At 45.5% G+C, this 20,324-nt stretch overlaps 1 protein-coding gene and 1 pseudogene across 1 annotated transcript; one reads left to right on the forward strand and one right to left on the reverse strand.

The window, feature by feature from the left end:
- The first annotated feature begins 9,651 nt into the window (after positions 1–9,651).
- On the forward strand, positions 9,652–10,593 carry LOC136542930 (uncharacterized). Its single transcript, XM_066535540.1, has one exon. The coding sequence runs from the start codon at positions 9,652–9,654 to the stop codon at positions 10,591–10,593; it is 942 nt and encodes a 313-aa protein (XP_066391637.1).
- A 4,866-nt stretch (positions 10,594–15,459) lies between these two features.
- LOC136542931 (probable protein phosphatase 2C 31) lies at positions 15,460–17,402 on the reverse strand (annotated as a pseudogene).
- Positions 17,403–20,324: the final 2,922 nt, after the last annotated feature.

A 20,324-nucleotide genomic window follows, 5' to 3' on the forward strand; every position in this document is an offset into this window, starting at 1 on the left:
TAGGAAAAAAACCCATCACATTTGGAGTTAGTATGAGGGAGAACAACTAGTTACAAAGTTTACCCACAGATTAAAAAGAGAAATCACACTGTTCTAGACGATCCTTACCTGATCATAGTGAACAGTGTGATTTCTTTTTTTAATCTATGGGTCAACTTTGTAACTAGTTTTTCTTCCTCATATTAACTCCAAATCTGATGATTTTTTTCCCTAAAATTTTCTAAAATCATTCTTTATTAATTTATTTTGTTGGTTTTGTCAATATATACATATGAAAAGTTTGAGCAATTTAAATTTTGAATTTTAAAAAAATACAACTTCAGACAAGATTTTGGTACCCCAAATGATTTCAGCTGAAAAAGTGATAAATACCAAAGTTGAATAACTCATCAAGATCTACAACGTTTATATTGGTCATTTCTTCATATGACAAAGTGGTAATGACATTGTTCACAAATGTGACACATCTCTCATATGGTTTTTTAAATTATATGAGACATGTGTAAGATTAGTGAACAATGTGTGCTAATAATTTGTCAAATGAAGAAATGACCAAAATAAAAGTTGTAGATATTCATGAATTGAACAACTTTGGTACTCATCACTTTTTATGTTGAAATCAATTTGGGTCTTAAATTTGGGTTCGAACTTGTCGTTTTCAAAATTTTAAATTTGAAAGGTTCAAATTTTGTCAAATGATAAGATTACTAAAATAAAAGTTGTAGATATTAATGATTTTAACAACTTTAGTATTCATCACTTTTTATGTTGAAATCATTTTAGGTCTCAAATTTTGGTTCGAACTTGTCCTTTTTTAAAATTTCAAATTTGAAAGGTTCAAATTTTGTCAAATGACAAGATGACCAAAATAAAAGTTGTAGATCTTCATGATCTCTACAACTTTGATGTTTATCAAATTTTCATTTGAGATCATTTGGTGTCTCAAAATTTTTTTAGTAGTTTTGATTTTATTTTTTTAAAATTTTAAATTTTTTCCCATTTTTAAAGGTTCAATTTTGCAATTTTAAACTGTTGTAGTTGTTTTAGTTATTGTATATGTAAATATATCTATAAAAAAATAATTATAAAATTTGAATTCACATGATGCCTTATCTATTTACTCGACAATAGAAAAAAGTTAATAAAACCATTTCATATGAAAATTCCTAGTGGTTAACACACAATTTCAGAGTGTTTTATTCATTTATGTCAGAATGTGTTTGAATATATGAGACTACTAAGCACTAAGAGTGTTTTATTCCTAGTGGTTAACACACAATTTCAGAATTAACCTCACATTTTGCTTGTTGGTCATTACTGTCTAGGGCACTTGTTTTCTCACTTCTTCTCAGTACATTACCTAGAATTATTCGTCTCCCAAGCCGAAAATTCTAGTTAATTATTGATCATGTACAGAGGACACTTCTCTAGACTTATTGTCTTCTGGAGCTGGAATTTCTCGTTAAATATCGGTGTACGTACAGACGACCCTTCCCTAGAATTTTTCTCCACCCCAACTGAAATTTTCAGTTCAGCTCAGATCGATCTAGCCGCGCCCATTGCAGTTCATACCGGTCAAAAAATTTCACACGAATTCGATCACCCGCGCTAGAACCGCGCCAATCCGGCCCAATTTCCGTTTCCCCGCCAGCCCACGCGCATATACACCCCCAAAACCCTAAAATCGCCCCCAAATTTACCCAATCTCTCCCTCTGTCCCTTCCGGCGGCGGCTCGCATGACGTAGGGGCGCCTCCTCGCGGCTCGCGCTCGTCGACGGTCGGCCAGCCCTCCAAGCGTGGCTCCCTGCGCCTGCACCCGCGCTGCCAGGAGGCTCGCACGCCGCGGCCGCCCCTGCCGGAGCGCCGCCGGCCCACACGCCGCGGCCTCCGCGCCTCCCCTCCTCCGCGGCCGCGCCTCCCCGCAAGCAGCACGACGACGCGACAAGCGCGCGATGGAAGAGGCGATGAAGGCCTGCTAGGGTGGCCTGGCAGTCACGGCGTGCAGGTCGAGCTCCCTGGCCGCGTGCGCCGTGCAGGTCGTGCTCTCTGGACGGCTCCCCCGCCCCGGCGGAGCCCTAGCCCCGACGTCGTGCGCCTCCAACCGCCGCCCCAGCTCCAGCCCCGATTTGTCGCAGCGAGCCACGTCCCCGAGCCGTCCACCCCGACTCCGACTCCAGCGAGCCCTGACGCCGTCCGCCCCCCAGTTCGCCTCCAGCAGCCCCGCGGCGTTGTCCTCCCGTGTGCCTCCATCAGCCACACCGCCGTTCGTCGGTCCGTCCGCAGGTGCTAGGCTGGTGCGCCTCCTCTCTCTTCTACTTGCAGCATACTGCCCAATGTTGTCGTTCTTGCATTAGCAGAGATCTGGTAAACGGTCCATCGGATTCAGCAAAAACAGCAATGCTAGTGAGGTTTTATTCGAGATAATTGTTTATTTGATTGTACCTTGCATTGATGAGGATTCCTGCAATAATCAGTACCACTCAGAAAATTGAGTAACCCATAGCTTCTGGTTATTCATATGCGTGTTCACGTGCCGGTTAAATTCTACTATTATTATTCAGATTGATCGGGTTACAACATTCATTTGTCCTTTTCAAATATACAATGCTTGATTATGATAATGAATAAGGCATCATAGCTTATTGACTTTTCTGATAACAATTGTTTCCTTCTTTGCCAAAGTAACTGTTGTTCTTCAAGTGATATGTATGACATAAATAGTATGGTAAAGGCATCAATAATTATTGTTCTTCGAGTGAGATGGCATATATAGTATGGTAAATGCATTCAAAAATTGTTTTTGCTCTTTGTAGCAGCTAAATCCTTAATTGTACCCTCCTATGATTGTGTCTGATGGATGCTTGTTATTTGAGATTTAAGATATTGGTTGGCTAGGTAAATTTGTTAGCGCTCTTTATTGCAATATATACTTACTGCTTCAGTACACAGGTTTTTGCGAGCTTTGACTTGGAGATGTTACCGTGATGCAAAGAACATGAATTGGCTCATCTACCGTGGATGACAGGTACATTCACCATGCCATAAATTGACACGGCTAACAGTCATCATGCTCTACATTTATCTACAAAACTGTGACTTTTCCATGCTATAATTTGAGTGTTTTTTAAACAAGTATTTTTCTAACAGTAGGTAGGTCCAAACTTAATGTTTCAACAACCATTTCCCCTATTGATTTCAGATTGATTGCCATTTGTTTACACATCCTAGGTACCTGTGTGGCTCCAACCTTCTTCCGTGCCACTTCAATAGGTATGTTTCTCTTGCACACAAACAGAAGGCGTGTACCTATCTCTTCAAGATTCCACTTCTTCTGGTCCTCTGAACCCCCACTTTGCAGTATCATTGTACACAAGGTAGTAGAGAGCCAGTGCAGTGTTGATCGATTTGGTTTCAATAAAAATGACAGGTTAATTTTAATTCTAACTTTCTGGAGTATGTACTGCAATCTATTTATCTTCTTATACAGCTTGCCTTTATCTTTTGCCTGTGAAGTTTTCCCACTTTATGCAAAGCTTGTCCTGCAAAATGTTAGACCCATTTTGACATGTGATAGATACAGTTAACATAGTATAAATTATATGTGTATGCTTGTTTCACATATAGCATCATTCAGATAACATGGAATGTCAGTTAACTAACATGAAGTGTAGTATGATCTCAAGAAGTTAATCAGTTTTTTACGTGGTTTTTCCAGAGCAATAGGACTTGTTTGGATTAAATAAATTACTATGCATTGGAACAAGTTTTTGTATATGAACATGTAACTGCTGTCACACATACAGTGTGGGCTGCTCTAACTTGTAAAGTAGTATTTTTTTAAAAAAGGAAAGAACATCAAGTTCTGGCTTGCTAGTTGGGAACTGGACATGGTTGAGTATTGGCGTGGCTTCACTCAGTGAAGATTTGAGGCCAAACTAATGCTTTAGAAAATTAAGCACTTGGCCTGCTTGGAGACAATTGTATTTTTCTTTTATATTTCTGAATTTTCATGTATTAGGAAAATCCTTTATGCTATCTCTTGGTACCTGCTGCACATAGGGCTACATAGATGTATGTACTAGTGACCATTTACAATGATTTGTATATGTACCTGTGACCATTTTCTTTCAAAATTGCACTAAATTTCCTAAGTCTGGCAACGTGAACATGTTATGCAATGCATATTGTGAATTTATCATAATTGGCCCATTGAGTAATTTTATAGTTTGGGTACCTTGCTCTTCTGCTATTGTAATCTTTTTCAAGTTATCTTAGATCCAAAAATTGTGGCTGTACTAAGAAACAATTTTGTATTGTATATTGTGTTCATTTTGGTATTATAGCACTTCAGTGCAATAATACCCATTGTTGTGACCTGCAGAGCATGTACTGTTACTACAATCAATAATATGCCATAATAGACATCTTTTTTTTTAAAAAAAAAGAAAACAGGCTTCTCCGAGTGCCTAGGCTGCGGCACTCGGGGAAGAGGGTTTTAAAAAAAAACAAATTTCTTTGCCGAGTGCCACAGCCCAGGCACTCGGGGAAGAGGTTTTTTTTAAAAAAAACAAAATTTCTTTGCCGAGTGTCTGAGCTGCGGCACTCGGCAAAGAGTATTTAAAAAAATTTAAAAATCTTCCCCGAGTGTTGCACTCGGGGAAGAAAATAAAAAAAAAGAAAAAAAAACGGCGTCGGCCATTGGCCAACGGCGTGAAATCTTCCCCGAGTGCCAGCACGGCACTCGGCAAAGCCTTCCCCGAGTGCACGATTTTCGGCACTCGAGAAAGGCGTCTTTGCCGGACAAGGATTAGCCGGAGGGTCTTCTCCGAGTATTGCACTCGGGGAAGGCTTCCCCGAGTGTAACTCGGCCTTCTCTGAGTGCAGCTGGCACTCGGGGAAGCCACTAGCTGCTGTAGTGCGAGGCGCAGAGGCTGCAGGACATGTTCAGCTTCATGGCGAGCCTTCAGGCCTTGCCAGGTGTGGTCGTGCCCCAGTCGCTGCTCGCTCTATTTGTGGCTCCTCCTCCTCCTGTAGGGACTCCGGTGAGTATATATGGTTGTTTATTCCTTTAGCTTGTGCGGCCCTCCTGTAGATACTCATGAATTCACTTCTCCTTTGTGCAGCCACAGTCGGTGGGTTCGAACCCGACTCCTCAAGGTGGCCCTTCTCCACAGGCCGGGTGGCCAACTGGCCCTCCTCAAGGTGGCAGTTCACACTCCGGGTGGGGAGGCTGGCAGTAGGTGCCGTTTATTTGTTTCTTTTCATGTTGCATGGACTTGTGTTAGACTTAGCCTTCTGTTGGACTACTACTAGAGACATATATATATTGTGATGGATATTGGCATGGATGATGCGAATGTATGTGATGGATTATGGACAATGGATTTGTATGTGATGTATTATGGATGGTAGATGTGTATGTGATGGGTTATGGATGTGTATATGATGGAATATGGATGTGTATGTGATATATCCTGTGCTGTGTGTTGATATATATGTGATTTCTTTGTTTGTGCTGATGGAAAGCAAAAAAACAAAAAAATAGCATTTTTCCCCTCTTTGCCGAGACCCAATTTCCCAGCTTTGCCGAGTGCCAGAGCCATGGCACTCAGCAAAGATTTTTTTTTAAAAAGAAAAAATTTCTTTGCCGAGTGCAAGAGTGTGGCACTCGGCAAAGAATTTTCAAAAAAAAAAAATCTTTGCCGAGTGCCGCTAAGGTGGCACTCGGCAAAGAGGCCGTCAGAGTTGACGTCGAATTTTTTTTGCCGAGTGCTGACGTGACACTCGGCAAAGGCTTTACCGAGTGCCCGATATGTGGCACTCGGCAAAGAAACCTTTGCCGACGGGTTCTTTGCCGACGGGTCTTTGCCGAGTGCGGCACTCGGCAAAGCCTTTGCCGAGTGCAATAGGGGCTTTGCCGAGTGCCCTAAGCACTCGGCAAAGAGCCCGTCTGCAGTAGTGTGGTTGTCATTGGAATGATTGCAATTAGGGAGAATATGGAACCCAATTAAAACCATATGCCTTTTGTTAATTTGAGTGAATATCAATTTCAACCTAAGGTCTTTCTTATCCATTGGCAAATCACAAGGAGAAATCACTAAAATCACCATTAAATAATAAGCGCTTCATATGAGTTTTTGCTACAACAAAATACTTTTTATCACCTTCATTAGTCTATATAAGTAGTAATATGATTTATTGTACTCGACATATATTGGGGGGGGGGGGGGGGGGGGGGATATGATGAACCAAGCCATGCATGCATTATGCTGCTGAATACTGTTCGTCATGAGAAAGTTAAATGTGCTCTGCAGCATCGAAGGCTATACTCATTGGAGAAGCACAGCTCTGCCATCCATGCCCTGAGGTAGAGTTGCTGGACCAGTTTTTGCTAGTTACAGCTCGACATTCTAGGTTCATAGACCACATGATCCGGTTCTTGTTTGTTGAATTTAGCCCTAGTTTCATAGATGGGCAAAGCTTGTTATTGTTCAGAATTCAACCATGCATCCTTTCCCAGTGTGGATGCTCCTCTAGGAGCTCTGCATCCTCTTCTTCCCTAAGCCCCTCAATTAATTTTTGCGACGTCCTCAGGCCCTTGATGCCCATCTATCAAGTGTTCCTTTATTTGCTAGTTTGCCCGAAAGCTAACCGTTCTTCGTCACGTAAGCGTAATTGGTTATCCTTGGCTGGTTTGCTCATAAACCTTTGTTGTTGTTATTCACCACATAAGTATGATACCTATCGTTCCTTGGGCAAAACTCGAGGAATTTCTGATCTGCTCAGGGCAAAGCCAGCTAAGCTGACTATACAAGTCGGACAGGCAGGCTTTTGGTCCTCCCTAGGTACTTGGACCGACGAATTCAAACCAGATAAATCAACGCAGTTCTTTTCATATCTGTCTTATGGAGTATATATACAACTCCTTTATTGAATTATTGCCAGTTTTCCAGGCATGTAGCTGGGAATCCGTCGATTACTCGATTTAATGTCTCTTATTCTATTATTCACCTTGTTACTTGTGTTATTATTATTATTATTATTATTTTTCCGAATTTACTTGTGTTATTATTTGGTCTTTATAGTTATTGTATAAACACCCTATAAGGCCCGATTAATTGACTTAGGTCCTGTCTGATCATTTTTATTGCAGAAATCTGATAAAAATAATCTCTTGTGATCAAACACTCTAAATTATGGAATCAATTATAATAATCTTATAATCCGTTCAACCAACAATAATCTACCACATACAAAATCCAAGGTTTCAACCAAATCACAATATTACAATGGGACAATTGCATTACTGCCCTTGTTTTGAGCTCTAACTGCACGTTTGCCCCTGTTTTTTTAACTTTGCATGTTTGCCCTTGTTTTTTGAAACCTAAGCTACCATGTGCCCCTGCTTCTGAACACCGTGAGGTGAAGATAAATCATGGCCTAGAAAAAAATGTTTGGAAAAAAGAAAAAAGAAAAAAAAGACTATAGTACCCCTTATCCAAAATACACGGAGTCCTCCCCGTTCTCTCTTTCACCCGGCATCTTTCGAATCGGAAAAAAGAGCCCGAGCAACCGAGCGGCGCTAGGGCATTGGGAGCGCAACGGAGGTTGGTCGGCGTGATGGGGCGCGGCGGGTGAGTGGTGCAGCTGTAGATCCGACGGTTGGCTGGTGCTGGGGCGCGGTGGGCGGGCCCGGGCGGCAGGCCTGAGCGGCGGCCGACGCAGCTGCCCTGAGCGCTAGGTGGCCGGCACGCCTGGCTTGAGCCGCCGGGGCCTGGAGCGGCGGGCAGGATGCCCCTAAGCGGTGCCCCGACCTGGGAACGCGGCAGGAGAAGCGACGAGGGGGCGCACCGCTTGCTGCGACATGGAACCGCTTGGGTAAATTTCTTGGACTTCATCCTTTCTGCATCTGCAGTAGTGGTTGTTCGCTTAGGTCTGTAGGATGAGTTAGCTTATCAAAAGTGTTGTGGTTTGTAGGACAAATGAAAACCACATAAAACTTGTTATGGTTCGGGTACATTGGAGCTTGCCGGATGGGGGTCCAAAGACATAGAAGGAGGGAAACCTTGACTACAATTGTTGATAGTCATGACTATAGCTTGTTGCAGCTAGTAGATTTCATTGGTGAAAGCTTTTTATGGGGTTTGAAGCAATACATTTCTTTGTGGCGGGCACTGGAGGATGATTCTATTGAGATTAAAACTGATGAACAGCTGTCCGAGTGGTTTGAGCTCAACAAAGAGAAAGGGGAAGTCCACATTGTTGGTTAAATCAATGACTTCGATGGTCCATTGCAGTTCTCATCGACCAAACGTAGGTTTCACCCTACTGTTCAGGACTTTCCAACTCTTACTCCCGGTACTGCACCTATTGATTTGGATCCTTTCATAGATCCAACACAGCCCACTCAGCCTACAAAAGAACCTGTCAAGGAAGACAAGAAGGTGCACAGGAAAGTCATAGATGATGAGGAAGAATGCAAACAATCGACATTGAATCTCTTGTTGCACTAAGTGATAGCAGCTATGACTCTGAATTGGCTGCATCTTCTGACTCTGACTGCTCTGACCCTGAGTATGAACCTGATCATGAAATAATTGACGAAGATGACAATGATGATATTTCTATCTGTTCTTATGATGTTGATGCTCCATGTGTTGATATTGGTTATGTATTTCCTGATGTGAATCAGTGCAAATCGACGTTGACCCAACATGCAATCTTAAATGATTATGCTTTTCGTACTCTGAAGAAAGATAATGAGCGATTTCGAGCCAAGTGCTTGAGAGCTGATAAAGGCTGCGAGTGGACATATGCGTCTACCAGCAAGAAATTTATTGGATGCAAGGTATAGCAGTTCCTTTCTTTTGTTGGGCTGTTCCATAAATTTTGATTTTTTAGACTGTCATCTTCATTCACAGCTTGTTTGTTGGGCTGTTCCATAAATTTTGATTTTTTTGACTGTCATCTTCATTCACAGCTTGTTTGTTGGGCTGTTCCATAAATTTTGATTTTTTAGACCGTCATCTTCATTCATAGCTTGTTTATTGGGTTGTTCCATAAATTTTGATTTTTTAGACTGTCATCTTCATTCACAGCTTATTTGTTGGGCTGTTCCATAAATTTTGATTTTTTAGACTGTCAGATATTTGATAAGTGGGATGACAGTTATGACTTACTGCCCACATATAGAGCCGAGCTACTCAAATCAGTTTTAGGAAGCATTGTTGAGCTTGATACCAAAAATCATCATGGGATGTTTGTTTCATGAGATTCTTTGTGGCCCTCAAACCATGCATCGATGGTTTTTTGCAAGGATGTAGGCTCTACATTGCTATAGATGCTACCCACCTGACAGGAAGGTCAAGGGGTCACTTGGTAGGTGTTGTTGCTGTAGATGGGAATAATTGCCTTTTCCGATTGCATATGGTGTAATTGAAACTGAGTCCATAGAAAGCTGGACATGGTTCATCTAGAACTTGAAGGTTGCTATTGGTACACCTATAGGTTTGGCTATCAGCACAGACGCATGCAAAGGTCTTGGTAAGGCTGTGCAAGATGTGTATCCAGGTGTGGAACATAGGGAATGTATGAGGCATTTGTGGAAGAATTTCAAGAAGCATTACTCTGGTGATTTGTTCAACTATAACATGTGGTCGTCTACCAAGGCTTGCACTATTGAGAAGTTCAATTGGCACGTGGGGAAAATACAGGAGAAGTGCCCTCAAGCAATTGCTTACTTAGATGAAAATCATCCATACTTGTGGAATAGAAGCAAATTCTCTGATCAATGCAAGGTAGACTACATCAATAATAACCTCTTTGAATCTTTCAACAACAGGGTGAGAAAAACTAAAGACTTGCAGATTTTAGAGATGCATGGTATGATAAGGCAGATGATCATATCCAAATTTGAAGCAAGGAGGGAAATTGCTATGTCAATGAAGGGCAGCATAATCCCTAATATAACGAAGGCTCTTACAACTCAAAGCAAATCAATCAAGGACCATGGGGTTTTAAGATGTGCCAATAACACAGCTGAAGTTACTGCACCTACATCATTAGGAGCAGCTTTCAGGTATGTAGTTAATTTGGAGCTCAAGACATGCAGTTGTAGGCTGTGGCAAGTGAGTGGAAAGCCATGTAAACATGCTTTAGCATTCATAGCAAAACTTAGTAGAGAGGTGCAAATGGATGACTTTGTCCATGATTATTTCTCTATTGACAAGATGAGAAAGGCATATTCAGGCGTGTTCAATCCAATGACATCAAAGCATTTCTGGCAACATGTTGATCTTGGATACAAAATCAAAAAGCCTAAGTTGAGAAGAAAGCCTGGCAGGCCAAGGAAAACTAGGATTAAGGCATCAGATGAACCTGGTGCTAGGAAAAGAAAGAGGTGCCCTGAATGCCATGAACTAGGCCATACAACAAAGAAGTGCCAAGGGGGACTAACTGCTAGGCAGAAAAGGGGTACAGGTAGACGGTCATCAACTACAGAGTCATCCAAGTATGTCATCCATGTGTACTATTTTCCAGTTTCTCATACTTGGAATAGGTTTATGCCACATCCCACATTGGATATTTACTGATGCATTTTTACTACTTTGTTTTGAAGTGACGGTGCCACTAATGTTGGAGGAAGACCACCAACTGGGAGGGGGAGGGGGAGGGGTAGAGGCAGAGGAAGAGGAGGAGGAAGAGGTGCTTCAAGGCTTGCTGCTTTGCTCAATGTGTAGAAATGACCACTGCTTAGGATACATAATAACTAGGTGATTTGTTGTGTATGTGCTAGGCCATGTATGACCCAGACATGATCTTGGCATGTGGTGCCTTTATTTTTGTGTGCTTAGTTGTGATCAGGACATGACAAACTTGATGTGGTTCATGTCAACTCTTGCATTATGATGCAAATATTATGCTTATATATTATCTGGACTCTCTTCATGTCATGGTTGCAAAATATTATACTTTGATATTTATCCAAAATATGTATTGTCATTTGTCCAAAATAAATGGACAATAAGTCTGTACATAAAAGATCGGATTGATTCTTGTGTCATTCATGTCAAGGGTATTTTTGTCTTTTCAGCTTGTACTTAACACCGTTAACTCTCCTTCACGGAACAGGGGCAAGTGGAAGCTTCAGATTGAAAAAACAGGGGCAAATCTGCAAAGTTCAAAAACAGAGGCAAACGTGCAGTTAGAGCTCAAAACAAGGGGCAAAAATGCAATTGGCCCTAATACAATCTATATATAGTCCATGTTACTATAGTCCTAATTCACAATCTAGAGTATAATAATCCAAAGTGATCCAAGAAGGGGCTTAGACGTGGCTTCTAAAAGTAAATTTGACCTCTAATAATTTCTAGTAGGCTTTAATCAGCATTGATAACAGTAGTCATTGGATCTATTCTGTTTTTCTTAAAAAAACACTCACGCCTATCATAATGAAAAATAACATAAAGTAACTGCTATATATATTTACGTCTAAATTACCAAACTTTATCTTTATGAAACATAATACAATGTAACTCCTTGAATTTGCATCTAAATTACTCATCTTTGTTATTATTGAATTAAACTAAAAGACACCCTCCATGTTAATCCTCACTAAAAAGAAAAGATAAAATTCTAAAACTCACAAAAATAAAAAGATGTTATCATCAATTTTGATCTATTCTATTTCTTAAATTTGAGACTCTTTACCTTGATTGATAAAAACCACTCACCTTTTTATTATGAAATTAATACGATGTAACCTCCTATAAATCTACATCTCGACCTCTGCTGTTACAACATAATCCAAAGTAACCATAGAATTTTACATTCAAAATTGCACATGCTTTCATTACGATACATAATCTAAGTAATCTATTAATTTTCATCTAAATTACGCACTTCTACCATTATTAGACTCCAACTTAAGAAATACCCACTCATCCGGCCTGTTAGTATTTTTGTTTAATTGTAATAGTGGTAAGGAAGATGACGATTATAATAAACTTTTCTACAGCATAAAAAACGGTAATGCAACTACTAAGACGTCCGGAAGGCCGGACGCCTCGTTCCACTCATTACCGCATGGGCCGCTCGTCTAAAAAACAAAATCAACTCCCGCACGCCTCGCTCCGCTCCCGTCCTTACCCTTCCGCGCTTCTCATCCCCTGTCGCAGCGCACAACCTCCCTGACCGGGAGCCCCAATGCTCATAGATCCGACGGTCCTCTCCCCCACCCTGGCAAGATCTATGGAGCAGGAGCGAGATTCACTCGCTTAGGCGAGATCATGGAGGTGGCACGACGGTGATGCAGGGGAGTGGGCGGCTCTCCTCTACCCTGGTGCGACGCCGTCCCCATCCTCGGCGGCGCCCTCTCTCACCCTGGCGATCGAGCTTCCCCACCCCGGTAGCCATGGCGCTCCTCGTCCCTCGTCCCTCATCCCCCACCGCCACCGTCGAGCCATGCCCGGTACTGGTGGCACTGGTGCTCGTGCGTCGCCGCTCGCCGCCGGCACCGACCCCGACGACTGGAATTGACCTGCTTAGGCTTTCTCTTCCCATATGTTGTAAATGTATGTTTCAGGTGTTTCAGTCATTTCAAAGGTATGTTGCAGTTGTTTCTTATAGATGTTGCAAAAGTAGATCGGGGGATGTTGCACATGTTGCATATGTTGCAAGTGTTTCAGAAGCATGTTGCAAGCCTTTGTTCAAAATGTTTCATCTGTTTCCAAACGTATGTTGCAATCATTTTTTATCTGGATGTTGCATATGTTTTCATACATATGTTGTAACAGTATGTTCCAAATGTATCAGCTGTTTCGGTTGTATGTTGTAGTAAGTGTTTTTTCGTGTTTCAATTGATGTATCTAGATGTTGTATATGTTTCACACACATGTTACAAGCGTATGTCCCAAATGGTTTATCTGTTTCAAATGTACGTTGCATTTGAGTGTTTTATGTTGAAAGTGCAGACCACCGGCATTGGTGTCCAGGAGGGCGGGCAGGGCCAAGCCACGACCACCGATGCGTGGAGGAGGCGCAGGCCGCCGCTGGCAGTGTGGGGAGGAGCCACAGGCCGCACGGTGCTATTGTGGAAGAGGCGGGGGTGAGTCTTCCGGGCGGCCTTGAAGAGACGGGCGCCACGCCAACGTGGAAGAGGCGGGAGCGAGTCATCCAAACAGCGTGGACAAAAATGGGCGGTTCGAATGCCACCGCCGCCGCGATGACTCACACGTCCATCCGTCCCATGCATGGGTCGTTAGCCGGTCTGCAGCTATCATCAGTATTCAGTCGCACGTCCGAACATTGGCCCGTTCACCGCGATCATTACTCGCACGTCCGGACGGCTGGCTGTTCTCGCCCATCTGCAAGTGATTAGGCCTTATTTAGTTTCTCTCTAAAAGTTTACACCCTATCTTAACGAATGTTTGGACACATACATGCAATATTAAATATAGACTTAAAAAAATAACTAATTGCACAGATTGCGACTACTTTACGAGACAAATCTTTTAAGCCTAACCAGACCATGATCTGACAACAAAGTGCTACAGTAATACATATGCTAATGACAGATTAATTAGGCTTAAGAAATTCATTTCGCGGTTTACTGATGGATTCTGTAATTTATTTTTTTATTAGTATTCAAACACCACATGCGACACCCCCATATGACATCGCTTTTCTCTTCAAATTTTTCGGCTCCCGTGGTAATGCACACGAGCACAGAATTTTGATTAGTCGTAGGTACGAAGCAACTCATACTTAATCCTTCTCATTATTCTTACCCGTATGAATGCCTTGTTGATAGACTAGTCAGTGTACGCTATTACACTTGGATCACGGTCACAGAAAAATATTTACAATCATGTGTCCAAGTCCAACTATACTAATTTTCTAAAACAAAAGTTTTAAAAAGAAGTGAAGAAAGGTACTACTAGTTAAAGAATTTAATTTGCCTTGTAACACTAGCAAAATTTGGGGAAAGAGGGGACTAGGATTCGCTTGTCAGTCACACTTGTTTAACACGTGATTTCTCCAGTGGTTCATTGTAATTTCACCTCCAAATAGTATGATTGGGACAATAGTATTTGACACGGTGGAATTGAACGTTGAATCGTTAACGAAGGGGACGTCTATCCTGTAATCCAGTGTTCAGAGCCACCTGAACACTCGATTTTCCTTCTTCCTCCTCCCCGATGCGCCGTCCATCTTCTTCCTCACGCCCCCGCCACCTCCTTGTCCTTGCGCACCCGGCCGCGGAGCTCTCTGGCGCTCCTCACTCTGCGTCTCCGCCTCATACTCGCCCTCGCCGCCGCCCACCGCCCCGCCACGGCGAGCTAGGGTTTGCCCACGCGGCGGCCGCCTTCTTCCCCTCCCCCTCGCCGGAGCTCCGCCATGGTCATCCTCGCCACGACTCCTCCACCCCTCCCTGGCCCAGCCGCCTCCACCGCCGCCAGGGCCCTAAACCGTCCGACCACCATCCCCACCGCCTAGCCTGCCTACCTCCCTCCAGCCGGCCCCTTTAATACCCACCGGAGTTGGAGAAAAAAAGAGGGGGAGAGGCTCGCCGGAACCCTAGCCGCCGCGCTAGAGCTAGGGAGAAGACGGCGGCCACGGGCGAGAAAGAAAACGGCGAGCGCGGGCACGAATAGGACGACCTCCACCGCATACCCCCGCGCGAACCTGATGTAGGAAAAATCACGTGCGAAATCTAGGTAAAACACTCGGTTGTTGTTTAGCATTCCTGTTAATGAATCATTGGGGGATAATTTAATCTATCTTGCGAAAGCCACGAACCGATCTGTCTTTTGCACTGAAGAAACCTGTGACGACGCTGCTAGCCTGTGTGACGTGTAGGCTATCAGACAACGATGTTTGTTCACATTTCTCTTTCTTCATTCAGAAGACTCGAAACGACTAACCAAACCAGGACGATCCATCGTTCGAATGACTGATGCTGGCAATATGAATGTTGCAGCCTATTGTTGCCCCAGATGTGCTAGAACATGTCGGTTCCATGTCTCTGCTGTTGCTAGGCTGAGACTGAGAGCGGTAGACACAGCAGTTACTACTTACTATCAAATATACTATTACTCCTTTCGATCGCAATCATGCGAAGCCCCTAATTACATACTACTACTACTACTACATTTCCTTTCCTTTCCTTTTTTTTCTTTCTTCTTCTTCTTTTCTTTGGGGATTACTACATAAGCCTAGCTATAGAGTTCGTCTTGCGGAACTATGTACAACAGTTTCGGCAAGAACGAACACGGTTCTACTAGTACTAGTATATAAGGTAAAAAAAGAAAAACGATAGCTAAACACTGAAGGCAGCTCATGGCAGTGCTTTGCCCTGGCCCCTGAGACTGTCGATCATCACCTCATCCATCTCTTCTCATCTGAACTACGAGGACTCCTTGGACCTCTGAAACCTAGCTCGTCAGACTCAGACACGCCTAGACAGACGACCTCCAGATCCGTCCCTCGAACGAGATCACGACGATGGAGACATCGTCGTGGTAGACTGGTAGTGCGTCCTCTCGCCGCGCGGGATGTCCAGCAGCTGGCGCGACTCCATGCCTGCAACGCAACCCAAAGAGAACGAGTTCGTCAAGAGACCCGTCTAATCGTGGGGGTCCAATCGACGGTCTGGTTACTCACCGGCCTTCCTCGCGGCGCGGTGCACGAGCTCCCCGACGACGTGCTGCGCGGGGTCGCCGTCGGGCTCCGCGGCGGTGAACGCCTCCACCTGGTCCACCACCTCCTTGTTGGTGAAGTACTGGTAGAGCCCGTCGGAGGACAGCACCAGGAACTTGTCCTGCGAGCCGATGCGGTGGTGGCATAGCGAAGGCGCGCAGGTCACGTACGGGTCCGTGCCGACGTAGTTGATCTTGAAGGCTTCCAGAAGCCTGCTGTTCCACTTGGGCTGCCAGATAGAAAAAGAAACTTAGCGAACATCGATAGAATCGTCAGGTTTGCAGATTGAAATTACCTGCTTCAGGTAGGCGACTCCAAACGCTCTGGTGACATTGATCTTCCCCTTGACCCGGCCATTGACTATGGCGTTCCGATCATTCAGATGCTGGCCCTTTATCCTCATCACCTCCTGCACCATCCTCATCAGTTATAACTGAAGTTCTAAATAGGAGAGGAGAGGAGCAGAGGAGGGAAAGACATGGCGTACCTCCTGGTCCGCGGTGCTGTGCTCTGGGGTGAGCTGCACGGCCTGCAGGCCGTCCATGTCGTGCGCCTCCAGCTCGCGCAGGATCTCGGCCTTGAACTGCTGCAGGTCCTGCGACGCCTTGCTGAGGTCGTTCTTCAGGTCGGGCTCCGGCCTCCGCGCCAGCACGGCGCGGCTGTCCCCGACGTTCATGACGTAAACGTCCTTGCCCTTCGCCACCATGAAGAGAACGCAGGAGCCCATCAGCCCCAGCTCCGGGCTCTCGGCCGCGTGTTCCTCCGCCGCCGCGAAGAACGCCTCCTCCGTCTTCTTCAGTGCCCGCGCCAGTGCCCTCAGGACGTCGCGGTGCACTGGCGTGGCGTTGTTGCCTAGCATGGACACTTCCGTCCGCCTGCGCTTAGCCTCCGCGCTGTCGCCGTCGGCCCCAGAAAGACAGAGGCGTTCGGCATTGCCTGCAGCCACTTCTTGCTGACCGCACCTGGCGCCGTCGTCGGCTTGGATGTCATCCCAGAGCACGCCTTTGAGCTCGCTATGCACGGTGACATAGAGGTTGGCGAAGAGGTAATTGGTCGCGTCGGGGCCGGAGAACCCGTCGTAGATTCCGACGAACACCCAGCCATGCTCCTCGGACACCACGACATGGAACCGGTCCTCGCCGGCCATGCCCTGAGCCCACTCCACATTGCCGTTTGGCGGTGAGCGGTAGTCCCCATCGCTGAGGGAGACCTTTATCGGCTCAGCAGGTTCCTGTGGAGTGTGGACGGCGGCCATAGCACGGCGACCCGAGCCGGAGTTTGGAGGCGGTCCTGACAAAGAACCGTAGCAGGGATCGCTCATCACGGAGGCGGGAGCGCGCGGCACGGCGCTCAGCGATGAGCTGAGAAACGCTCGGTTGGAGCCCCACGGCCAAAGACGAGGAGGCGGACAAGGAGCGGTCAAGTGGACGCGACATGAATGGTGAGTCTGAGGTGGTGGACCCGGAGCCGGATGTCTCGAAGAACCGGTCGGACGTGAACTGGAGAGTGTAGGCGGCGCCGCTTGGAGAGGAACGACAGTGAAGGACCGCGAGCTCTCGAAGGTGCACGCGGTCGACAACGGCCACGTCATCTCATTGAAAATTCGGAACGACGGCATTGACGCCGGCGTCACTGGATTGGCGCTAATGGCAGCGCTGGACAGAGAGTAGAACGACGACTCTGATGATGTCGCGGTAGCCATCGGGCACTATTGGAAACGGGATCTTTACCGAGCACAAACTGTTCCGCCGAGTGTTAAAAATTAGACACTCGGTAAAGACCTTCTTTGTCGAGTGCCGCACTCGGTAAAGAATTGCACTCGACAAAGAGTTTTTTGCCGAGTGCCCGGCACTCGGCAAAGAATTGCACTCAGCAAAGGACTTCTTTGCTGAGTGCCAGGCTCTCGACAAAAGCGCGGCACTCGGCATAGGCTGTCCCGTGTAACGATGTTCGGTCATGTCCTTCTTTGCCGAGTGTCTGCTGTTAGGCACTCGGCAAAGAAGTTTTTTTTTAAAAAAAAAATTCTTTGCCGAGTGTTCCAGATCTGGCACTCGACAAAGATTTTTTTTTTGGAAAATAATTTGCCAAGTGCCCCTAACACGGCGCTCGGCAAAGAATTTTTTTTTCGAAATGTCTTTGCCGATTGCCCCTATGAAGGCACTCGACAAAGAGGATTTTTTTTTAAAAAAAAATTCAAACCCCTCTTTGCCGAGTGCTTTATTCTTGGCACTCGGTAAAGAGCCCCTTTGCTGAGTGCCATGCCCCGGCACTTGGCAAAGTTTTTTTTTGTTTTTGGCCTCCAAATTTTTTGTGCAACCCTTTTAAAGTACCTGGAACTCCTAGTTAGAATTTGGGGATTTTTTTTGGCTTTTTATATATTTAGTTACTTTATTTCGTTTACTTGAATTTTTTTTTCAAAAAATATAAATTTGAACTGCATGTTATACGAATAATGTAATTTAATGATTCAAAAAATGATAGTCATGTTACTGAGTGTAGTGTGAGGCCGTATCCAGGAACGGACCCGAAATTTCGGACATCTTGTTCACGAAACATGACCGCGAACTTGCATGCGAAGTGTTTTTAAATTCTACAAAAATCAAACGAAGTCCGAAAATCATGAAACTTATTGAGATGTCGTGATATCGTATGTGGAGGCTATGATAAAAATTTGAGAAGGTTTGGTGACCAATGTCACGTACGATGCTTACAAACCAGACGCAGGAGGAGGAGGAGGACCGCCAGACGCAGGAGGGGGGCCGTCTCCTCCCACGCCGCGTGAGGAGGAGCCGGAGGAGGAGGTGGCGCCCGTGGACGAATCGGACGATGAGCTGGTTCGGCAGACGGACAAGGAGGAGGGGCCGCACGAGGACGATGAGTTGGAGGCGGCAGGCACGGGTTCCGCTTCCTCTGACTCCTCTTCGAGTGTCTACTTGCGAGGTCCTGCGAGCCTCCCACAGGTTCTGCTTCCTCACCAACGCCCAGTGATTCGCCTTGAAGGGAAAAAGTAAGTAACTTTATATGTTATCACCACTACTTCATATGATATAATGAAGAAAAATTAATATTTTTTCTTAATCACTTATACAGGAATTGGGTGGTTGTGTCGGGTGGTAGCGCACGGCTAGTCAACGGCATCCTGGGTCTTCTGTGCAGGTAACACTTCCCCGGCATTGTCACGTACGCATCGAAGACGGAGCCGGCCTACTCGTTTGACCACTATGCCGTCGCCATCGATGCGGAGTACCCCAACAAGGCGGCGTGGGTGAAGGCAGAGTTTTGGGTAAGTCTCCCTCGTGCAACATTGCTCAATACGTCGTATTCATTGGACTTTTCTTGAAATAATGAATGGATACATCGCTTTTGTATGTAGACTTATTACAGATACGAGGATGGATTAGAGGCCAGGGCGGAGTAGGTGACTACCAAAGCCTGCAAAAAACTCGTCACTGACATGCATCACGAGGTGCGCATCCAGGCCATCGTAACCTACTACGGGTCGAAGCTTGGAGAGAGGAAAACCAAGAAAGACGCAAGAGAGATGCAGCTGACCCGGGAGCAGTACCTTGAGGTAAATGAAGAACATCAATATTGATTTGTCTTGAGATTAAGTTGGTTTAATTTGATCTTCTTATATGTCCAATACTTGATGACGTGTAGATGATTCCCTGGTGGTGCCAATAGTATCACGAGTGCTGGGCGATGATGGTGGAGAGGTGGTTCACGGAGGAGTATCTCAAGATGTACACGGATGCCCGGGACCATCGTTTGCAGATGCAAGGTCCAGCACACCATCAAGGCAGCCGCAGCCTCGCCAGATACAAACAAGCATGGGTACGCGAATTCATTTATCTATTGTGATGCTCAGTTCTGCCTGATTTCTAATCATCATGCTGTCTTTCTCGCAGTCGGCGTCACATAGTGGCCAGGCTTGCTCGGACTTCCAGGCATGGTGTATGGCCCACAAGGACAAGGCGATGTCCGACGTCTCCTTCAACCTGGAGGACCCATCCGAGGCATACACGAACCCGAGCGTCCACTCCCACATCAGTGAGTACACTGAGGTGGTGAGGTCGCTCCATGGGTCAGAACATGATCCGAGCACCCAGGACTTCGATGGAGAGGTCGTCATGAGGGCAGGGCAAGGCAAGAAGCATGGACGGTTCTGGCTTCGCGACGACGTCATCGACACGGCCTCTACTCCCTCTCTCTCCCAGATCCGAGCACGGAGCACGAGCGAGAGCCCAACCATTCACACACAGCCGATTGCTGCACAGCACCGGGTCGACGCACTCGAGGTTATTCCTGTTTTACTCGTCATACATTGATCTTTACACACCTTAATTAGCTTTGTATTACTGAAACATTGGAGTGAAATATTACAGGCCTGGCTGGAACAAGAAATGAGGCAACATCAAGAGCTGGAGGCCGAGCAGCAGAGGATGGCGTCCCAGCTAGAGGCCGAGCGGGCCGAGCGGCAGACCTAGGCGCAGAGGCTGACGGACATTACGGAGTTCCTACAAGGGCTTGGGCAACGTGTGGGCTTCTCTCTATCAGCTAGGCTATTGGTTCCACCTCTGCCTTCGCATCCTGCAGCTGCAGCTACTCCTATGAGTATGAAAGT

Source organism: Miscanthus floridulus, chromosome 3 (genome assembly GCF_019320115.1).
Source record: "Miscanthus floridulus cultivar M001 chromosome 3, ASM1932011v1, whole genome shotgun sequence".
Classification (NCBI taxonomy): domain Eukaryota; kingdom Viridiplantae; phylum Streptophyta; class Magnoliopsida; order Poales; family Poaceae; genus Miscanthus; species Miscanthus floridulus.